This window comes from Ictalurus furcatus, chromosome 25 (assembly GCF_023375685.1).
Source record: "Ictalurus furcatus strain D&B chromosome 25, Billie_1.0, whole genome shotgun sequence".
NCBI lineage: Eukaryota > Metazoa > Chordata > Actinopteri > Siluriformes > Ictaluridae > Ictalurus > Ictalurus furcatus.
Genome location: NC_071279.1, coordinates 1001900 through 1020000, shown reverse-complemented (window position 1 = coordinate 1020000; position 18101 = coordinate 1001900). Strand labels below are relative to the sequence as shown.

At 41.4% G+C, this 18101-nt stretch overlaps 2 protein-coding genes across 4 annotated transcripts in view; both read right to left on the bottom strand.

The window, feature by feature from the left end:
• Positions 1 to 18101, bottom strand: part of gmds (GDP-mannose 4,6-dehydratase) — a 300682-nt gene that overhangs the window by 139454 nt on the left and 143127 nt on the right. The gene's annotated exons all lie outside the window — the stretch shown is intronic.
• The window catches only part of LOC128600974 (sec1 family domain-containing protein 2-like), an 82512-nt gene that overhangs the window by 33167 nt on the left and 31244 nt on the right, over positions 1 to 18101 (bottom strand). The window contains exon 4 of the mRNA XM_053613799.1: positions 17749 to 17924. Within this exon, the coding sequence (XP_053469774.1) occupies positions 17749 to 17924 (176 nt within the window). The remainder of the gene's footprint in view (positions 1 to 17748; positions 17925 to 18101) is intronic.

Genomic DNA, 18101 nt, shown 5'->3' with positions numbered 1-18101 from the left:
CTACTACTAGGCTACTACTAGGCTACTACTACTACTACTACTACTAGGCTACTACTACTACTACAGATAACCGATTGCTGGAACTATCAGTTATTGGCAAAAATCCCCACCGATAGTTTTTCCTGGTCGCGTCCGTTGCGGGAGCGGCTGAGAAGGGTCCTGATGGTCGAAACGTTGTGCTTTCAATAAAAAACTTAGCTGTTAATTCAGTGTGTGGACCTCATGCTTCTTTTTTCCATATTGATTACTGCTGATACCACGAGCAGTCACGCTGATCTCATGTCACTCACTGAACTCTGAGGAACGAGCGGCCCTTTTCGTGTTACCCAGGAAGGTCGGGAATTACGAGTTAGGAGCTCGGCCTACGTGTGGAAAAATAACGCTCGGCCTGTTAAAGTTCGAGCACCAAATCATATCCGGTAATTGGCTGCGAATCAGATCCGGATGGTCCTTTAACCGACGCGCATGTGGCCGTGACACCTCCGTTTAATCCCAAGCTCAAACCCTGCATCTAATCCATGTTTGTGTGGCCATATGTTCTCAAAACCAAAAGCAGGTTGCTCAACAGTGGAGGCAAAAACAGCTGGGCCATATGTAAGTCCGGAATGGTGACTGTGCCGGTCCGTCCTGACGTCACTCGTGCTGTTCCAGTGGATAATTAAATGACCTATCTGATTACCCAGTCTGCTTAGTCATGCATCTGAACGCTTACGCAAGGCACTGTGTCATCTGTTAATAATTACAATTACTACATATGTGTCTGCCTTTTAGGACTACAACAAAAAAAAAGTACTTTTTTTTTTTTAGCTATTAATAATATTCTATTATGAACATCAAGGTCTGAACAATAAGAAATAAACTACAACAAAACTACATCTACAGGCCATGCCCTTTTCTTGATATCTAGTGACAGTGGTTTATGCGTTATAGGAAGACGTAACGTTAATACCCCGAGAGTATTTTTTTGCACCGTGTTCAGTTCAACATTTGTTGTCTCCACTACTTCTACACTGAAATTTCCTTTGAACAGGACTTTTAACGCGAGTGAGAAAAGAAAAAAGTCGTGCTCTTTTGTACTTGGGACATAACCGCTAAATCGGACCTATATGACTAAATATTTAGCAACTACAATAGCAAGGCCTTCGACTAGAGATTGTAACTCATAATTCCCAACCTGTGACTAGGAAAAACTAAAGAAATCACCGCCCCCCACAAAAAAAACAACAAAAACCCCTGAATTAGGGATGGGTGAGATCTTCTCGTTTGCGATATACCAGTAGAAATTCTCCCCACAATAATAATGAGTCTTCCCGCGATAATAACCATAAAGCCTAGTTGATGACGTGTTTCTGTGCGATGGCATGCGACCGGTTCGCAGCTCACGTGCAGAGTGAAAACGAGTACGGAGGAAGGCGGACGTGAAGCCGAGGAGGAGTTTATCGCTAAACGAGGAGCTACCTCTGCAATCTGGAACTGGTTCGGTTACAGAAAATCACTTTTACTTTTAGATCAATGTTTATATTTCTGAGACTCTCAAGATCACAGCTATCACTTGTAGCTAAAAACAGTAGGACATGGTATTATTTAATATCGTCACTGATATCGTTATCGCAATAAATACCAGAAACTTATATCGTGATATAGATTTAAGTCCATATCGCCCATCCCTACTCGGAATTCCTACTTGGTAACACTGTATCCTAGGAATGACGAGTGATGTCAATCGAAGATGGCTGCTCAGTGAAGTAGAAGAAGTGAAGTTGTCTTTAAACGAATTCTACTGTATATACAAAGTTTTTGCTTTGGATCACTTAACAGACAGACATTTTCGCTTGTTTAATCTAGAACACTGACTAAACTGTTTCTTGTTTCGAGGAGGTAAAAATACATCACTCAGCACAGTGAGCTAACAGTTAACCAACACTGGAGGCGTCAGTGTTTTTTTTCCCAGACTGCACGGAGGTTGAAAATTCAGAGCTCTGACTTCCCATTTCTGAGGCAAGTCGAACGCAGCAATATTATCTACAATACATACTAACGCAACATTATAACTGGTCCGATAAGACTGGCTGGTGTTTGATGGGATGGAGTAATATAAAAAGGAAAATAGAGTACTATAGTATCTGACGACAGGACAGAGAGAGAGAGAGAGAGAAAGAGAGAGAGAGAGAGAAAGAGAGAGAGAGAGAAGAGGCACAGACACCAGAATTAAGGAAAAGCTAAACAAGTTCCAGACTCTAGTAGAAATCCTGAAGTCTCCCCACCTCATCTGTATCAGTCAATGTGTCTAATGCGTGTGTGTGTGAGAGAGTGAGAGAGCGTTTGACGTGGGGGCGTCTCCCCCTTCCCAAAGCCCCTAGCACAGACGAACTCAATTTCCTTTCTGCTAAACAAGTAGGCTCTAAACAAAAGCTCAAGCGAAAGCGCCGTGACATGAAAGTAGGGCGAATTTTTCAGCTCTCGCATTTCACCGCAAACACAGAACCACAGTGCAGAGCTCGAAAGCAGACACGATGACAATGTTAATCACAACTTGGAGACAAACATAACTGGTACTACCGCTCGGGATTGGGGGACACATCAGAGCGTGCATAAACACACACATACACACACACACACACACACACAGACAGACAGAGACAGAGAGAGACATACACATACAGAGATAGAGGGAGAGACACACACACACACAGATAGAGAGAGAGACACACACACACAGAGATAGAGAGAGAGAGAGAGAGACACACAGATAGAGAGAGAGAGAGAGACACACACACACACACACACACACACACACATGGATAGAGAGAGAGCGAGAGAGAGACATCTAAAAGGAGGTTGGGAAGGGGTGCAAAAAGGGAAAGTAGAAGTCAGTGTGTCAAGATCTGGAACAAGTTAGTGTATGAATGTGTGTGTGCATGCACACATATCTGTATGGACGACACTTTTTTTGTTTTTTGTGATACATCCCTGATGCAAACAGTCTACTCTTCTGGAGTGTGCTAGACATGGCGTGTGACAGGAGTGTAAATGCGGCTCTGTGCTAACTTCACGTCCAGCTCCCTTTACCAAGGTCTTGAGGTGAAAGCGCTGCATTGTGGGGAATTTCCCAGAGTCGGTGGCGTCTGCCCGAAGAACGCTCATTAAAGCCTGACGCCAAAAAGAGCCACAAACACGTACGTGGGGCCAAACACACACACACACACACACACACACACACACACACACACACACACACACACACCCTGAGTCTGGATGCCAGAGGCACACACATCGCCTTGACATGTGACCCCTAGGCAAGCTGGAGCTAGAGACTTACACTGAACACACTGCTGCACTATGTGGGTGTGTGTGCGCACAGAGACACACACACACACACACACGATGCAGTATACATCTTGAATGCACACTGATTCAATTCAATGACCAACATTAACCTCAGCAAACCCTTATTCTCTTTTATGTATCTGAAAACTAGTGAAAGTGATGTGCAAGAAAAGAGAGATCTAGGATATGAGAGAGAGAGAGAGTGAGAGTGTGTGAGAGAAAGAGAGAGAGTGTGAGAGAGAGAGAGAGAGAGTGAGAGAGAGAGTGAGAGTGTGAGAGAGAGAGAGTGAGAGAGAGAGAGAGTGTGAGAGAGAGAGTGTGAGAGAGAGAGAGAGAGAGTGTGAGAGAGAGAGAGAGAGAGTGAGAGAGAGAGTGAGAGAGAGAGAGAGAGAGAGAGTGGTGGGCAAACATTTTGGCCCGAAGGCCACAGTGATTACAGTAAAGTTAGCCAGGAGCCACACATGCTCATATTAAATATGACAATGACTTTGTATTGAATTACGCACGCTAGATACACTATAGACCTAAAAGTATGTGGACACCCGACCATCACACCTATATGAGCTTGCTGGAAATCCAAAATGAATATGGAGTCGGCCTTTCCGCTGTTCATGCGAAAGCTTTTTACCAGATTTTGGAGTGTGCCTATGGGAGTTTTGCCCATTCAATCAAAAGAGCATTAGTGAGGTCAGACACTGATGTTGGACGAGGACGCTGGTTCGCAATCGATGTTCCAAATCATCCCAAAGGTGCTCAGTGTGCTTGAAGACAGGGCTCTGTGCAGGACACCTGAAGTTCTTCCACACCAAACTGGCCAAAAAAAGTCCAAAAAAAAACACAAAAAAACCCCCATGCCTTCATGGACCTTGTGTGTGCAAAGGGTCACTGTCATTCAGGAACAGGAAGGGGCCTTCTGCAAACCGTAGCCGCAAAGCATACAATTGTCTAAAATGACTTTGTATGCAGTAGCATTAATATTACCCATTCACTGGAACTAAGGTGTCAAGCCCAAACTCTGAAAAACAGCTCTAGACGGTTAGCCCACCTCCACCAAACTGTTGGCACTATGCATTCCAGTAGGTAAGATTCTCCTGGCATCCAACAACATAGATTCATCCGTCAGACTGCCACGCAGTTCATCACTCCAGAGAACATCTTTCCACTGCTTCAGAGTTTAATGGCAACGTTCTTTACACCACTCCAGCCAATGCTTGGTACTGTACGTAGCGATCTTAGGCTTGGGTGCAGCTGCTCAGCCGTGGAAACCCATCTCATGAAGCTCTCAGACGTAGTTTGGAACGCCGCTCTGTCAGTTTGCACGGTCTACTGCTTCGTGGCTGAGCTGCTGTTGCTCCTCGATGCTTCCATTCCACAACAATAGCACATCCAGTTCAGCGTGGCAGAAATTTCACAAACTGACTTGTGGGAAAAGTGGCATCCGATGACAGTGCCACGTTTAAAAGTCACCGCGCTCTTTAATACGACCCATTCTCCTGCCAGTCGTTTTAGGGAAATTGCATGGCTTGTGGTCGAAATAGGAGTCATCAACTTGAAACGTGGAGCCAGAGCAGTCGCAGTATATACGGCTGATCGGACGGTGGCTCCGCCTCTCACCTCGCCCATATTGCTGACGGACGCTGCAGTCGTTCATGCTTGGAACGCGAACCCGGTATGGTGCATCAGCTAAATGAAAGCGGTCGGTACGGCTCTATTAATTAATATCTCAATTGTAAATTGTTGCCATGCCACTTTTGCGATCATGTTGCTTTTATTGCTGTCAGGAAAAGATTTCAGAGCTTTGAGCTATGACCGATTAAGCTACCATTTGCTAGACGTTATCCATCCTTTTAATCAAAGTTATGTACGTATAAGTAAGCTCTACATATAAATCAAACATCAGAACAACACGTCTATGGGATTTACATAGAACGGTGCGAAACATAAAAGCGGTCCGATGAGTGGCAGTTCTGCGGGAAATGAACTCTCGACTTGTTGAGGTGAGAGTTCAAGCTGACAGGAAGGCTTCAGTAACTCAAATCAACTCTTTACAACCATGGTGAGCAGAAAAGCATCTCAAAACACATACCACGTCATGTTCCTTTCCTGTCGGCCAAGTACACAAACTTCCCTAATATATAAGCACCATTACTTCACTCTACAGGTTGTAGACCAATCTGTATATCATCCTCCACACACACACACACACACACAATCCACATAGTTACTACTTCAAACAGAGATTTAGCTTTACTAAACACAGCTGTTTCAATATCTAGTTCCAGCAAAACTCTGTGTGTGTGTGTGTGTGTGTGTGCTCTGTCTAGTAGTTTGTATACTCATACATTGTAAGTACGTATGTGTAACTTATGAGTGTGTGTTTGTGTGTATTGTTTCTGGGAGTAATCCACTGGGCCTAAACATCGTAAATAAGTCATGTTTGCCTTATGTGCAGACTAGATTTAGCCTAAGAGCAGAACAAATATTTGACTCTTTTAATCAGATTCTGTCTCATCAACTCACTAAGACACCAAGAACGGAATAGAAGAAAACAGCAGAGGATGGTACAGACAATATAAAGGTGTATGCATATTTTAGACACATTTTTTTCTTCAAAGAAAGTGTCCAGAATGATTTCGGCTACCAAAAACATTTACAATTCGCCAAACACTAAAGAACTATTCGGGCGGGATAATATTTCTGGACATACTCTATGTCTGTAAAGTAAAGTTGCCAGAGGTAGGCTGTAGTAATTATAATTGATTCGCATAGGATAAGGAAAGAGACATGTACACCTCGAATCATTAATACTAAGAGCTGTTTATACTTCACATTTAGTTTCATTTAGTTTCCAAGTCGAATCATGTGCGATGTATGAAAAAAATTGATGTTAACGTAACTCAATTCTATCGTGTGGAAGCAATGTACGAATTTGAATTAAGTAAATTCACTGGGACTTCTGTGTTCACTTTAAACCGTTTTTTTTAGATAGTAAAACTTTAAGTCTAAGAAAAGAACAACAGTTTCCATTGGCAAGAAAGGAGAAGCTGGAATTCATTCAACATTAATTTGAGGAACTTTCTACCGTGGAAAAAAAAAGTACTCATTTGAAGAACACTCAACTGAGCTGAGGCTTAAACCCCGGTCGCTGGCGTACTACACCCTGAATGTTACCACTGCTATATTCTAGTACACATACTGGAGGCACGTTAATTTAAATACTATAGTTATTACACCTGTACTACGTGACTCGATCACACTCACTCTTGTAATTGGAAACTTGTTTAAATTAGGTTTATCATACATTTTGATGAGAAACGTAATATTTTTATGCAAACCATACATAATATTTTTTTCTTAAATTTAACCAACCACAGATTCCATTTTTTTCAGAATCGACAACGTTTAGGGTGCTCTGCTGCTTGTTGCAAAACGGTTCTGAGAGAGGTTCACAGATCCGTGGGCTAAGAAAGCAGTGTTTATGCAAATGAAACATGACTGCCCCCTACTGGTCTTGTATTTCCGGGTCCTGCAGCATGTTTGGCCTCAGTAAGAGCAGACATGATTGGCGCAGACCAAAGAGCTTTTCCAGGAGAAGCACCTCATACCAACTGTGAAGCACGGTGGTGGAAATGTTATGGTTTGGGGTTGCTTCGCTGCCTCAGGGACTGGACAGCTTGTATTCATTGATTCAACTATGAATTCTGAATCATATAAAAGAGTGCTTGAAGATAATGCGAGGCCATCTGTCCAAAAGTTGAAGTTGAACCGAAAGACCTTTCAACAGGATAATGATCCTAAGCACACTAGCAAATCCACCAAGGAAAGGCTCAAAAAGAAGAAATGGAGGGTTATGGAATGGCCTTGTCAAAGCCCAGATCTGAATCCCATTGAAATTTCGTGGGGGGATTTGAAACGGGCAGGACATGCAAGAAAACCCTCAAACATCTTGCAACTGAAAGAATACTGCATGGCAGAGTGGTCAAAAATTACAGTAAAACGTCTACAAAGAAGTTATTTCTGAGGCCAGGGGTGTACTTACTTTTTCCACCGAAGAACATCACATCTGTTGATATTTCTGTTGAATAAATAATTGAAAAAGCTAATTTTCCTTGTGGTTTTGTTCTAGTATATCAACTTTATCAATAAGCACTGTTTCAAAGATGATCAAATGTTTACTTGTCCAAATATGTAAAATAAAGCCAACAATTTCAATGGGGTGTACTTATTTTTTCACATGGCTGTATGTTTTGGATTACTGTCCTGCTGGAAGATCCAACCACAACCTAATTGTAGCTTCTTGGAAGCGGCAGACAGATTTTCATTCACAATCTCCTCATATTTCATGCAATCCAGGATGCCATATATCCTAACAAGGTTCCCAAGGCTTCTGGACAGAAACCAGCCCTACAGCACCAATAATCCTCCACCAAACTTAACAGAAGGAATTAGTTTCTTTTCTGTATAACCATCCCTCTTTTCACTCCAACACCCCAACCCTTGAGAGGTTTGTTGCCAAAAAGGTCTGTTTTCATTTCCTATCTGACCTTCTAGTCAGACCTTCCAATTTTGTGGTTAGATTTAAGGTGGGGGGGGGGGGGGGGGGTTAATTCTTTGCCATTATTGCCCTAATAAAGTATGACAAAGACAATCCGATTCTGACTGGAACACACCAAATAGGAAAATATGAATAACTGGTAACTTTTCAATGTCTATAAATATTTGGTCAGAATTTCAGAAAAAGTGGGCAGGCCTAATCTTACATAAATCTTACCTAAATGTTTACAATCACCAATCACAAGGCTAATACTGCTTGTCCAACCGTCCTTTCAGCCAAGTCACCTCTAAGGTTTATTAATTAATTGAATGTTTTTTTGCCTGCCAATGGTTCTGCCTGCCCTCTTCAACTGTCATGAAGAGGGGGCTGATCATGCAGATTGATGTAAAGCACCCAAAAACCAAAAGAAACATAGCTTGCAAAGCCAAGTCTGGTTTGCTTTGGAGCCATCTTCATTATTAAGCCTACAGTATTTCGTCCATAGAGCGATCTGCCAGCTGAAACCGTGGATCAGCGAATAACCAGTGTGCATTTGTGTCTATTGTGTCTCCTCAGGTTGGTTTAAAAGGAGAGTCATACCACACAAACACTAACCTAAAGGTTACACAATCAGGACCTCTTTGTAGATTATGTTTATAAATAAAGTGCACAGCGTATAGAAAGTGTGCCTTTGCGATTTCAGTGGGTTTCTATGGGAGTTTATGATCCAGTCACTCACACAGCATAAAACAAGTCAGGGCTTAGGCTGGTGTGGACTGAAATGCTTTTGAAAATGGATCTGAATGAGCTGGACGTGAATTAGCTTTTAGTGCTAACCAATCAGCGATGTCACAGAGCGTGTTGTTTAGCTCGGTTTACATTTCACTGGTTGAAACAGTGCCAATAAACCGCACACTTGTGTTCTAGCTGCATTCATTGGATACTCTGGATAGATCAAGGTTGCAGCAGATAAGATCGGGGTTTGTTTCACTTAAAAAAAAAATCACAGCTGTAAATAAATTACATCTTTGCTTTCAGTGCGTCAGAACCCTTCGTTGTCGATGAGTGATAGTGGTTGCTCAGCAAAAACATCATACTGGGTACAAGCTGTTATTTTCACTCACTTACCTCACTCACCTAGAGATGCACCAACTGTGTAATAACAAACATTTAATCAATTAGTGCAAACCTCTAGAAGTTAGAATTTAGCTCCAACCATCTTGCCCTTAACCCTGACTAGTTTCAAAGTCCCTGCTGATGAAAAGCATTGCCACGACATGACGCTACCACCACCATGCTTCACTGTGGCCTTTGGTCTGGAGACCGGCACTGACTAACGTACTGACTGACGTACCTGTTATGAAGGTTACACATATAGCATGCGTTTCTTACTACTTATACGCTCTCTTGATACATTTTTTACTTGTATTAATAAAAACTGATTCTTTGAAAAATGATTAGTTGTTTTTTTTTTTTAATGCAAACCACAGAGGTTAATACTATATGGAGAAATTACACTGTGTTTGGATAAAAAGACAAACAGGACAAAAAAAAAGGAAAAAAAAAAAAAGAGAGAGCTGGCCAGTCAGAGCATGACATATGTGGGAAAGACACTGCCTGTACCTCTTGTAGCTAGAAGGGAGGAAGGGAGAGATTTAAGGGTGCAGTCTGTAAGGAAGACAGAGGATGTTTAGACACAAGGTCAACACTGGACACTCACTCAAAATGAACTCCTCATTAGTATAATAGGATGTGTAAAAAAAAATAAAAAATCTGAATGCATATCGAGTAGATAGTGTCCTGTGTGTGTGTGTGTGTGTGTGTGTGTGTGTGTATAAAAGAGTGTGAGTATTTCCAGGCAGATATTGTCCAGGCAGCAGGAGATACTACAGGCATGCAGGGGAAAAGGGGGAGACTGACCCTAGGGTGGGTTAAAGGTTCAGAAGTCAAAGGTGATCTGCTAGAACAGTGTCTATGTGTGTAAATGACAGCATGGAGCCAGTAAAGTCGTGCTCCTCTGCATGCGTCTGTCTTTAAATATACAAAAGAACGGCAATGCTTTCCATTATTGATAAAGCAGACAAGCATCCAGACAGAGAGTGGAGTAGCTTAGAGCAGTGTTTCTCAACCTGGGGGAGAGATCGGAAAGGGGGTGCAAATTGTTTTCAAGAAAATAAACACAGACAGGGCATTATTTGTGTACTCCGTGTATTTTATTGCTTTTCCAATAGAATGTGCACAAATGAAAAACCCCACGTTCCCTCTCTCTCTGTATTTTCTTTTTGCTGGGAGAGGCGGAGCTTAGCTGCCTTTTATCTAGCTGTCAGTGCAGACCAGTGTTCCCAACTTAGAGACTTTTCAGACCCCTTTAGTGACTAGCGACAAATCTAGTGACTTTTTGGACAAACCTTAGCGACTTTCCAAACGTCACCAGTACTGTCCTGCAAGCGCGAGGTCTTTCTTTCCCGCTGCACTCTCACCTCTCTCTGCGTCTGCTCTGCTCAGTGAGGGGCTGAGAGCCAGAGATTTAACAATGTCATGGATAACAAGACGCGCCCTTCCTCCCAATTTACATCATTCTTATGCGAATGCTTTTAGAACACAAGACGAATGTAATGCAACATGTAAAATAGTCCATGTTATTACAGCCTAGTTCTCTTCTTCTAAGTAGTTATAGTGTTCAGAAACATTTTTCATCATTCATGTTCCATACATGTCCATTATATAGTTTTCTAAAAGTTATTTTTTAAAAATCACAAATGTTATGAAAAGTACTTTAAAAAATATATTTTTAAAATCTATCTGTCTATCTAAAACAGATTATAGATTAGATTATATATAGATAGATAGAGGTGATATACAATAGATAGATATTATGTCTGGTCTCCTCCAATATTGGGGTGGGGGGGGGGGTGTCACATGATAGGGAGGCTTGAGGGGGGCTTTAGTTACAAAAGGTTGAGAAGCTCTGTCTTATGGCATTCATCTGAATCTGGCATGTTTGTAAAGTAAAGCAGACTCAATTCTAGAGAGTTCAGTAGAACCCAGAGATTAAAAGATACATGAAGCATTTGCCACTGTATCAGATTCTCACAAATACCTCAGTGTCTCAGTGTACTGCAATTGAGTTCATGCTGTAGTGAAAACAACAGCTGGAACTGCTTTTATTTTCTCTAGACTAGGCCTGTGCGCCAAATCTAGAATACAAGCAAACTTAAGAAAATTACCCATAATGCACTGTGAGCATATGCCAGTTTTCAAATGATTTCGTGACGAAACGAAGCGTAACGTTAGCTACGTCGTAAAGCTAGGGGTCATGTTTGTGTAACGTCCCTGGTGCTCTCGATTAATCCTGACTATGGCTGTGTAAGGGTATTTCAAATAACTGCTTAACTGCTTGAGGTTCCACATGAAATTAGCGGGGGGAAAAAATGTGAAAAAGAGAAGACACATCCGGCAGCATTCTGATGCTGAGAGCAGCACTGCTCTTGTGGTGCGAAGGTTTGTGTGAGAAAAGAGAGACAATACATTTCTGATGATATTTAGTACAATATTATAAACGTCTTCAACATCAGTGGACCTCAGGTTTGCTCGAACCACAAGTGACACGACATGTAGGCAAAAGATTTTTCAATCTCATTTTTGCACCCCCTTTATGATCTCTCCTGGTTGAGAACCACTGCTTGAACTGACTTAACACAGGAAACGTTCGGTAACATCGATCCGGTATATGGATTTAATGGATCGAAATATGCTACATGAATTTGATCGCATAACATCTGAGATTAGCGCTAGAACCCGTCCGACTAGCTGGCTTGCCAATGTTATTGTTAGTGTTGAGCAAAATGATTTTGTTGGAATGTGGAAAAGATGTTGTTGTTTTGTCTAACTATGCTCATGATTCTACAGTGTCTAGTAAACAACTCAGATGGGTGTTTTGGCTGCCTGTTAGCACTAGTGTAAGTACACACACGGTTATAAGTACATACTTTCTGAAGAGGTCAGTCAGTTCTGGCCAGCAAGGTTACAGGAAAATGTGAAAGAGAGTATTTGTTGGCAACCTTGTGTGAACGCCCATCCACAAACACACACACACACACACACACACACACACACACACACACATACATACATACACAGCATACCTGCTCAGTTGGCCCTTCACCAAGCAAGTGAAGGTCCACACCTGTGGTCTGTCTGTATGACCATCTCTCCCACACACACACACAGTATAGTGGTGCCAGGCTAAGTGGGCATCATGCCGACTCATCAGAGGAGAGCACATAACACACTGGCTCCTTATACCAACCACAGCAACCCCTCTCACTTGGTAATGCCCAAACGTGTAACAATTCAGAGCTAGGACAGAGATATTACAGCATTAGTGTCAGCACCTGAACTCACAGAAGGGCTACTGTGGTACAAATCACAACGTTTGTTTAAATGATGTTTAGGGGAGGAACATGTCGCAACTCAGACGGGCCAGAGTGCTCTTGCTAAGCTCTGTCCACTGTTGAAAGCACCTACAATGGACACGTGAGCATCAGAAACGGATCTTGGAGAACCGTAAGAAAGTGGCCTGGTCCAAGTTTTCCTGTTTTCTTTTCCATCACGTGGACGGGCAGAGACGTGTGCACCACTTACCCGGGGAAGAGATGGCACCAGGATGCACGGTGGGAAGAAGGCAAGCCGGCGGAGGAAGAGTGATGCTCTGGGTAATGTTCTTGGGTCCAGACATTCACGTGGATGTTACTTTGACACGTAACACTGACGTAAATGTCGTTACGGACCAAGTACAACCCGTCACGGCAGCGTGAAAACGCACCCTGCCACACATTGTTCGGGAACGGTTCGAGCAGCATGACGAGGAGTCCAAGGAGGTGCCCAGGCCTCCGACGACAATCATTATGTATAAGCGCGAGCACGAGCATTAGTGTCAAAGCTACACAGAGTTTTTGTTGATGAAACAGAGTTTCATATTACAGCCAGTGTTTAGACTGTAAGCAACAGTATGCAAAACAGTATTTTCAGCACGTCATTACATGATTACAGGATAACTACTGCACACACTGACAAGGATGTGAAAAGTATGCTTGAAAACAAGAAAAGAAAAAAAAAAAGAAGGGAAAATTCCCACATCGGACAGATCTCGTAACAATAACAATCACATGCATTTTCAACAGCACTTACAGGAGCTTCTCTGTCAGCTTTCATGCTACTGATGCAAGAACAGATTCGTTATTCTCCAGTTTACATTCCGTACTGATACTATTGCTCGTTTACTGCACGGTTCTTTGCCCTGTAAAAACGCTGAGTGCTTCGCAGTTCAGCTAGCTCAGCAAATCATACAAGGAGGCACTGCAGATTTCTACGCATTATTAACAGAAACAAAAATAATTCCAGCAGTGCTGCATTGCTTTTTGGGTTGCTACAAAAAATAATAAATAAAATAAAAAAATGCACGATTTGCTATTTGCTATATGAGCAGCTGAGTACAATAGCTAAGAGATGGTCACACATTGAGGTATATATATATATATATATACACACACATATACATACATATATATATATATATATATATATATATATATATATATATATATATATATATATATATATGTGTGTGTGTGTGTGTGTGTGTGTGTGTGTGTATATATATATATATATATATATATATATATATATATATATATATATATATATATAAATACATACATACATACACACACACACACACACCACACACACACAGTTTATTATAATATACAAATGAGAAGAAGGCTAAGATTCAGACACACATGAAATACTCGTCTAATATCGCTCACAACAGGATTTTTTCGATCGCAGAAATGAAGGCAAAAATTGAGCTGACTCGGCGATATTCGGAGGAGCTCGCGATTTTTCAAAAACGACCGCAGATTTGGGTCAAGCAGCGTCATTTGACGTCACCATTCGGCCTAAGCCCTCGTCGAACACGAGTACAGCTAAAAGGTCGCACTGACCAACAAAATCACTGAGAAAGAGCACGAAAGTATTTAGTGTGATCGCGATTTCGCTGATTCGAGTAGTTTTCCGCCCGCAAAAAAAAAGAAAGCATAAAAAGCATAGAAAGCTCCGCGAGCCGCATCACGAAGTTCGGAAAAGAAAGGCGCAGCAAAATCGAGCATTTTTGCCTGCAACAATCGCACAAAAAATTATTTAAAAAAATTCCACGAAATCCTGTACAGGCTGACATATGGTTAGGAATATGTTATAGCTGATCGTCACGAACGGATCCTAGTCGTGATTAAAACATTCATTACGGGCAGTTGCAGTCGGTCCTGTCAAATTATGTTTATTTTAACAGAGATTACGTGTTGATGATAAAGATTCAAACGCAGTGGTAAAGACGCTGGTCTTCTGATCGGAAGGTCATGAGTTCAAACCCCAGCACCTCCAGGCTGGAACTGCTGGGCCCTTGAGCAAGGCCCTTAACCCTCAACTGCTCAAATGTATAAAGGAGATTAACGTAAGACACTCTGGATAAGGGCGTCTGTCAAACGCCATACATGTAAGTGTTTGCTGCTCAGCCACTCTCTCCTCAAGCAGGAGTCCCGATTTCTCCCAGAGGCCCGTCTCTATAGCCAGGCTGTGTTTACCGAGTCTGTACTTTGTCGACGTTGGTTGGTTCTGTCTTTCCTGTCACTCCGTCAGTAAAACGTAATGTAGTTCTAAAAAAAATGCATGACCAATAAAAAAAGGAAGATATAAAGGATGATAAATCAAATAAATAGAGTGCGACGATTTAATTAAGACTTAATTAGTGAAAACATGTGCATTGACTAGATATCACTAAAAACAGCCATGTTTTAGGTCAAAATGACAAAAATGACAACGCTTTCTGTAGTGGAAATGGTTGCTCAGTGGTTGAGACGTTGGACTTCTAACTGAAAGGACGTGAGTTCAAATTCCAGCACTGCCAAGCTGCCACTGCTGGGCCCTTGAGCAAGGCCCTTAACCCTCAACTGCTCAGTTATATAAATAAGATAGATGTAAGATAAGGAAGCCTGCCAAATGCCGTGAATGTAAAATGTGGGCGTGCGTGTGTTCTCAGCTTTGCCTAGTGGTTTTGGCTACTGACTGTCTGGTTTGAACTCGCTACATATTTTCGCTGATTGACTTTAATAAGTTCTTACAGTGATGTCCTGCTGATAGTTTAACAACACTGGAAACTCCAACTCCATCAAACACACTCTGTAAACTAATGAGCGAGAAAGGGGCAAGGCATTGTGTGTGTGTGTGTGTGTGTGTGTGTGTGTGTGTGTGTGTGTGTGTTTGTATGCGTTACTCTGATCATTTCCCAGAAAATTTCTTCTTCTTCTATCTCTCCAGGAAATCTTTCTCTCTTCATCACTTCAGTTCTACATTTCCATTTTAGGTCCTTATACTCCGGTCTCTTTTATCCATCTCTCCGTCGTGCCTCGTTCCCTCTTTCCTTTAATAGGATGCATATTTGACCTCTGACCCACTCCCGGTCTCACACACATGTACTCGCGTGTCTATCTGCCTCGTGAGGGTCTCGGTCAAGGATTCTGCACAACACTAAACACACTCCTACGCACTTGTAAAAGAAGTCTCTGCAGTGCTGTAAACACGCGGCAGGGGAGTGTGTGTGTCTGTGCGTGTGCCTGTGCGTGCGTCTTTGTCCAGACGTTTACACAATCTCGCCATGTTGTGCTCTGATTTTGTTTACTTGCGGTCGGAGCAGTGGTGCTGTCTCTGACTGTGTTTACAGCTGGATCCTGTTCTCTCTTCGCACCTGCACATACTGCTCTGCAATGAACGGGGCTATACTACAAAGACTCGGCAGTAATGAACAATTAGCCGTGGACTGGAGTCGTTTAAACGCACTTAAGACCACAAACCCAAAGTTCCCAAAAGACCTGACAGCCAACATTAACACTGTGGGTCGGGGATGTTATGATGTTTGGGAACGAGGGAATAATTATATAAAGGAAATCTGAAATCATACTACAATACTAGGGATAAGGACATCAACCCTACCATACCTTCAAAACAAGGCAAAACTGTATTTCTACATGACTTTTGGGAAACTACTGAAATCTAACTATTCCTAATTTCCTAGTTCCTATCCTCAAACTGGATTTCTACATTAGTTTGGGAAACTACTTATCTATTCCCAATTTACCAATCTTATTCCTAAATTTGAATTTTCACATGACTTTTGGGAAACTACTGAAATCTAACTATTCATAATTCCCTAATTCCTATTCTAAATCTGTCTTTCTACCTAATTTTGGTAAACTACTGACATCTAACGATTTCTAATATCCTATTTCCTATACCTGTATTTCTACCTAATTTTGGTAAACTACTGAAATCTAACTGTTCCTGATTTTTCAATTCCCATCCTAAACTTGTATGTCAATATAAGTTTGATAAACTACTGAAATCTAACTATTCCTAATTTCCCAATTCTTATTACTAAAGCTGTATTTCTACATTATTTCGGGAAACTACAGAAATGTAACTATTCATAACACTAACATTGTCACATTGTCATTCATCATTAAATATCATGTTTTGACATGACGTGTGTAAAAAAAACAATGCTGTGTTGCCCCAGGAACGCTTCATAGCAACGGTGTACACTTTCTAATGCTTTCTAAACTGCATACATCCAGCTGAACATACATAACATACATGCAGCTAAACTCTGCATCCTTCATGGGTTCTGGGTTAGAATAGGAAAAAGTACCTTTATTTTCCAGTGTATCTACAAAAAAGCTGCTAACACTGAAAGATGAGTGCGTCCCACGACTCGTATATTAAAAATAAACGTTGCCTTGGGCCTTTTGGACCTGACTTTAATAAGGACGGGGTATCTGGGCAATCCTTGAAGCCAAATACACCTGAATTCTGTGAACTAAGATGAATCTGTTGTGAGGGTAGAGTGTTGTGCGCATGTTTTGTTTGTTTTTTTTTGCCTCACAGTTTGCATGAGACGAGACGACCTTGAGCGACTGTCAGCCTTGACCTGCCAGAGAATTCAGATCGCTTAACTGTACCAGAACTTTACCAGACTTTGAACAGCACAAGCTAGCTTGATAGCTAAGAACAGCCACTAGATTGGCAGCAATTTTAGAAAATAATGCTGATAACTGACGGTTTTTATTTAATACCTGATATAATTTAGGTAGTAATTAGATCAGCCGGCTAATTCTTATTTTTTCAGCCAAAGTGTAACCTAGACTATTTAAAAACAGCCAGATACTAGCAAACTAATTTAGCCAGTTAACTACTATTCATGCTTGAGAAAAAATTCTCATATGGAATTAATTATTTTTTATTTATGTATTATTATTATTATTATTAATTTTTGTTTTATTTTGTTTTGTTTTTTTTACAAGTACCTAGCATATTCGACTGCTTTACTTTTAAGTTCATTGTTTTAAATGGTAATGTTCTGTTATTTGCGTCGTCCATTTTAGGATCTTTGTGGGTTTATTACATCATGCAGTACTGCATTCACACATTCACATTTGTATGAACTTTTAAAGACAAATTAAATAAAAGCTTTCGTTATTATCTTTTTAACAACTTACCGTTGACAAAAATATTGCATGAACTGTTTAAGAATAACAGCCATTTTTTAAAATTATTATATATTTATTTTTGGCAGAGTTCCTCTAATTTCACAGGCTCAAAAGTAATTGGACAATTGACAGGCAAAATGACAAAAATTGTGCCACTGTCCAAATAATTATGGACCTGACGGTGTATGCGGTTGTAGATGTAGATGGAGAAACAGTTAAAAAACGTGTAACAGATGGATGAAGCACCACTTAGAGCTAGTAATGAAGCAGCGTGATTGGCTGACTGACCTGAAGGAGGAGTCTCTCAAAGGCAAGGCAGGCGTCCCACTGGGTGAGGGCGGGGTGGCGCAGTGTCTGAGCGGTGCCTAGTGCCAGCTGCAACAAACCACAGTGATTCTCTAACGCCGGCCAACTGTCCCGAAACAACTGCGCATACGTGGAGAGCTGCTCACCTGTCACACGCCCTGAAGGAGAGAGAGAGAGCGTGAGCGCGAGTGAGAGAATCTTTCCAGCTTTCCTTATTTTAAAGAGAAGAACAGTCTTGGAAGCTTTCGAACGCTCATACTAGGAACAAATCTTTTTATCTTGTTTTACTGCATATTATTTTCATTAATACTCCATCTTTATTCCCCCACTTCAGT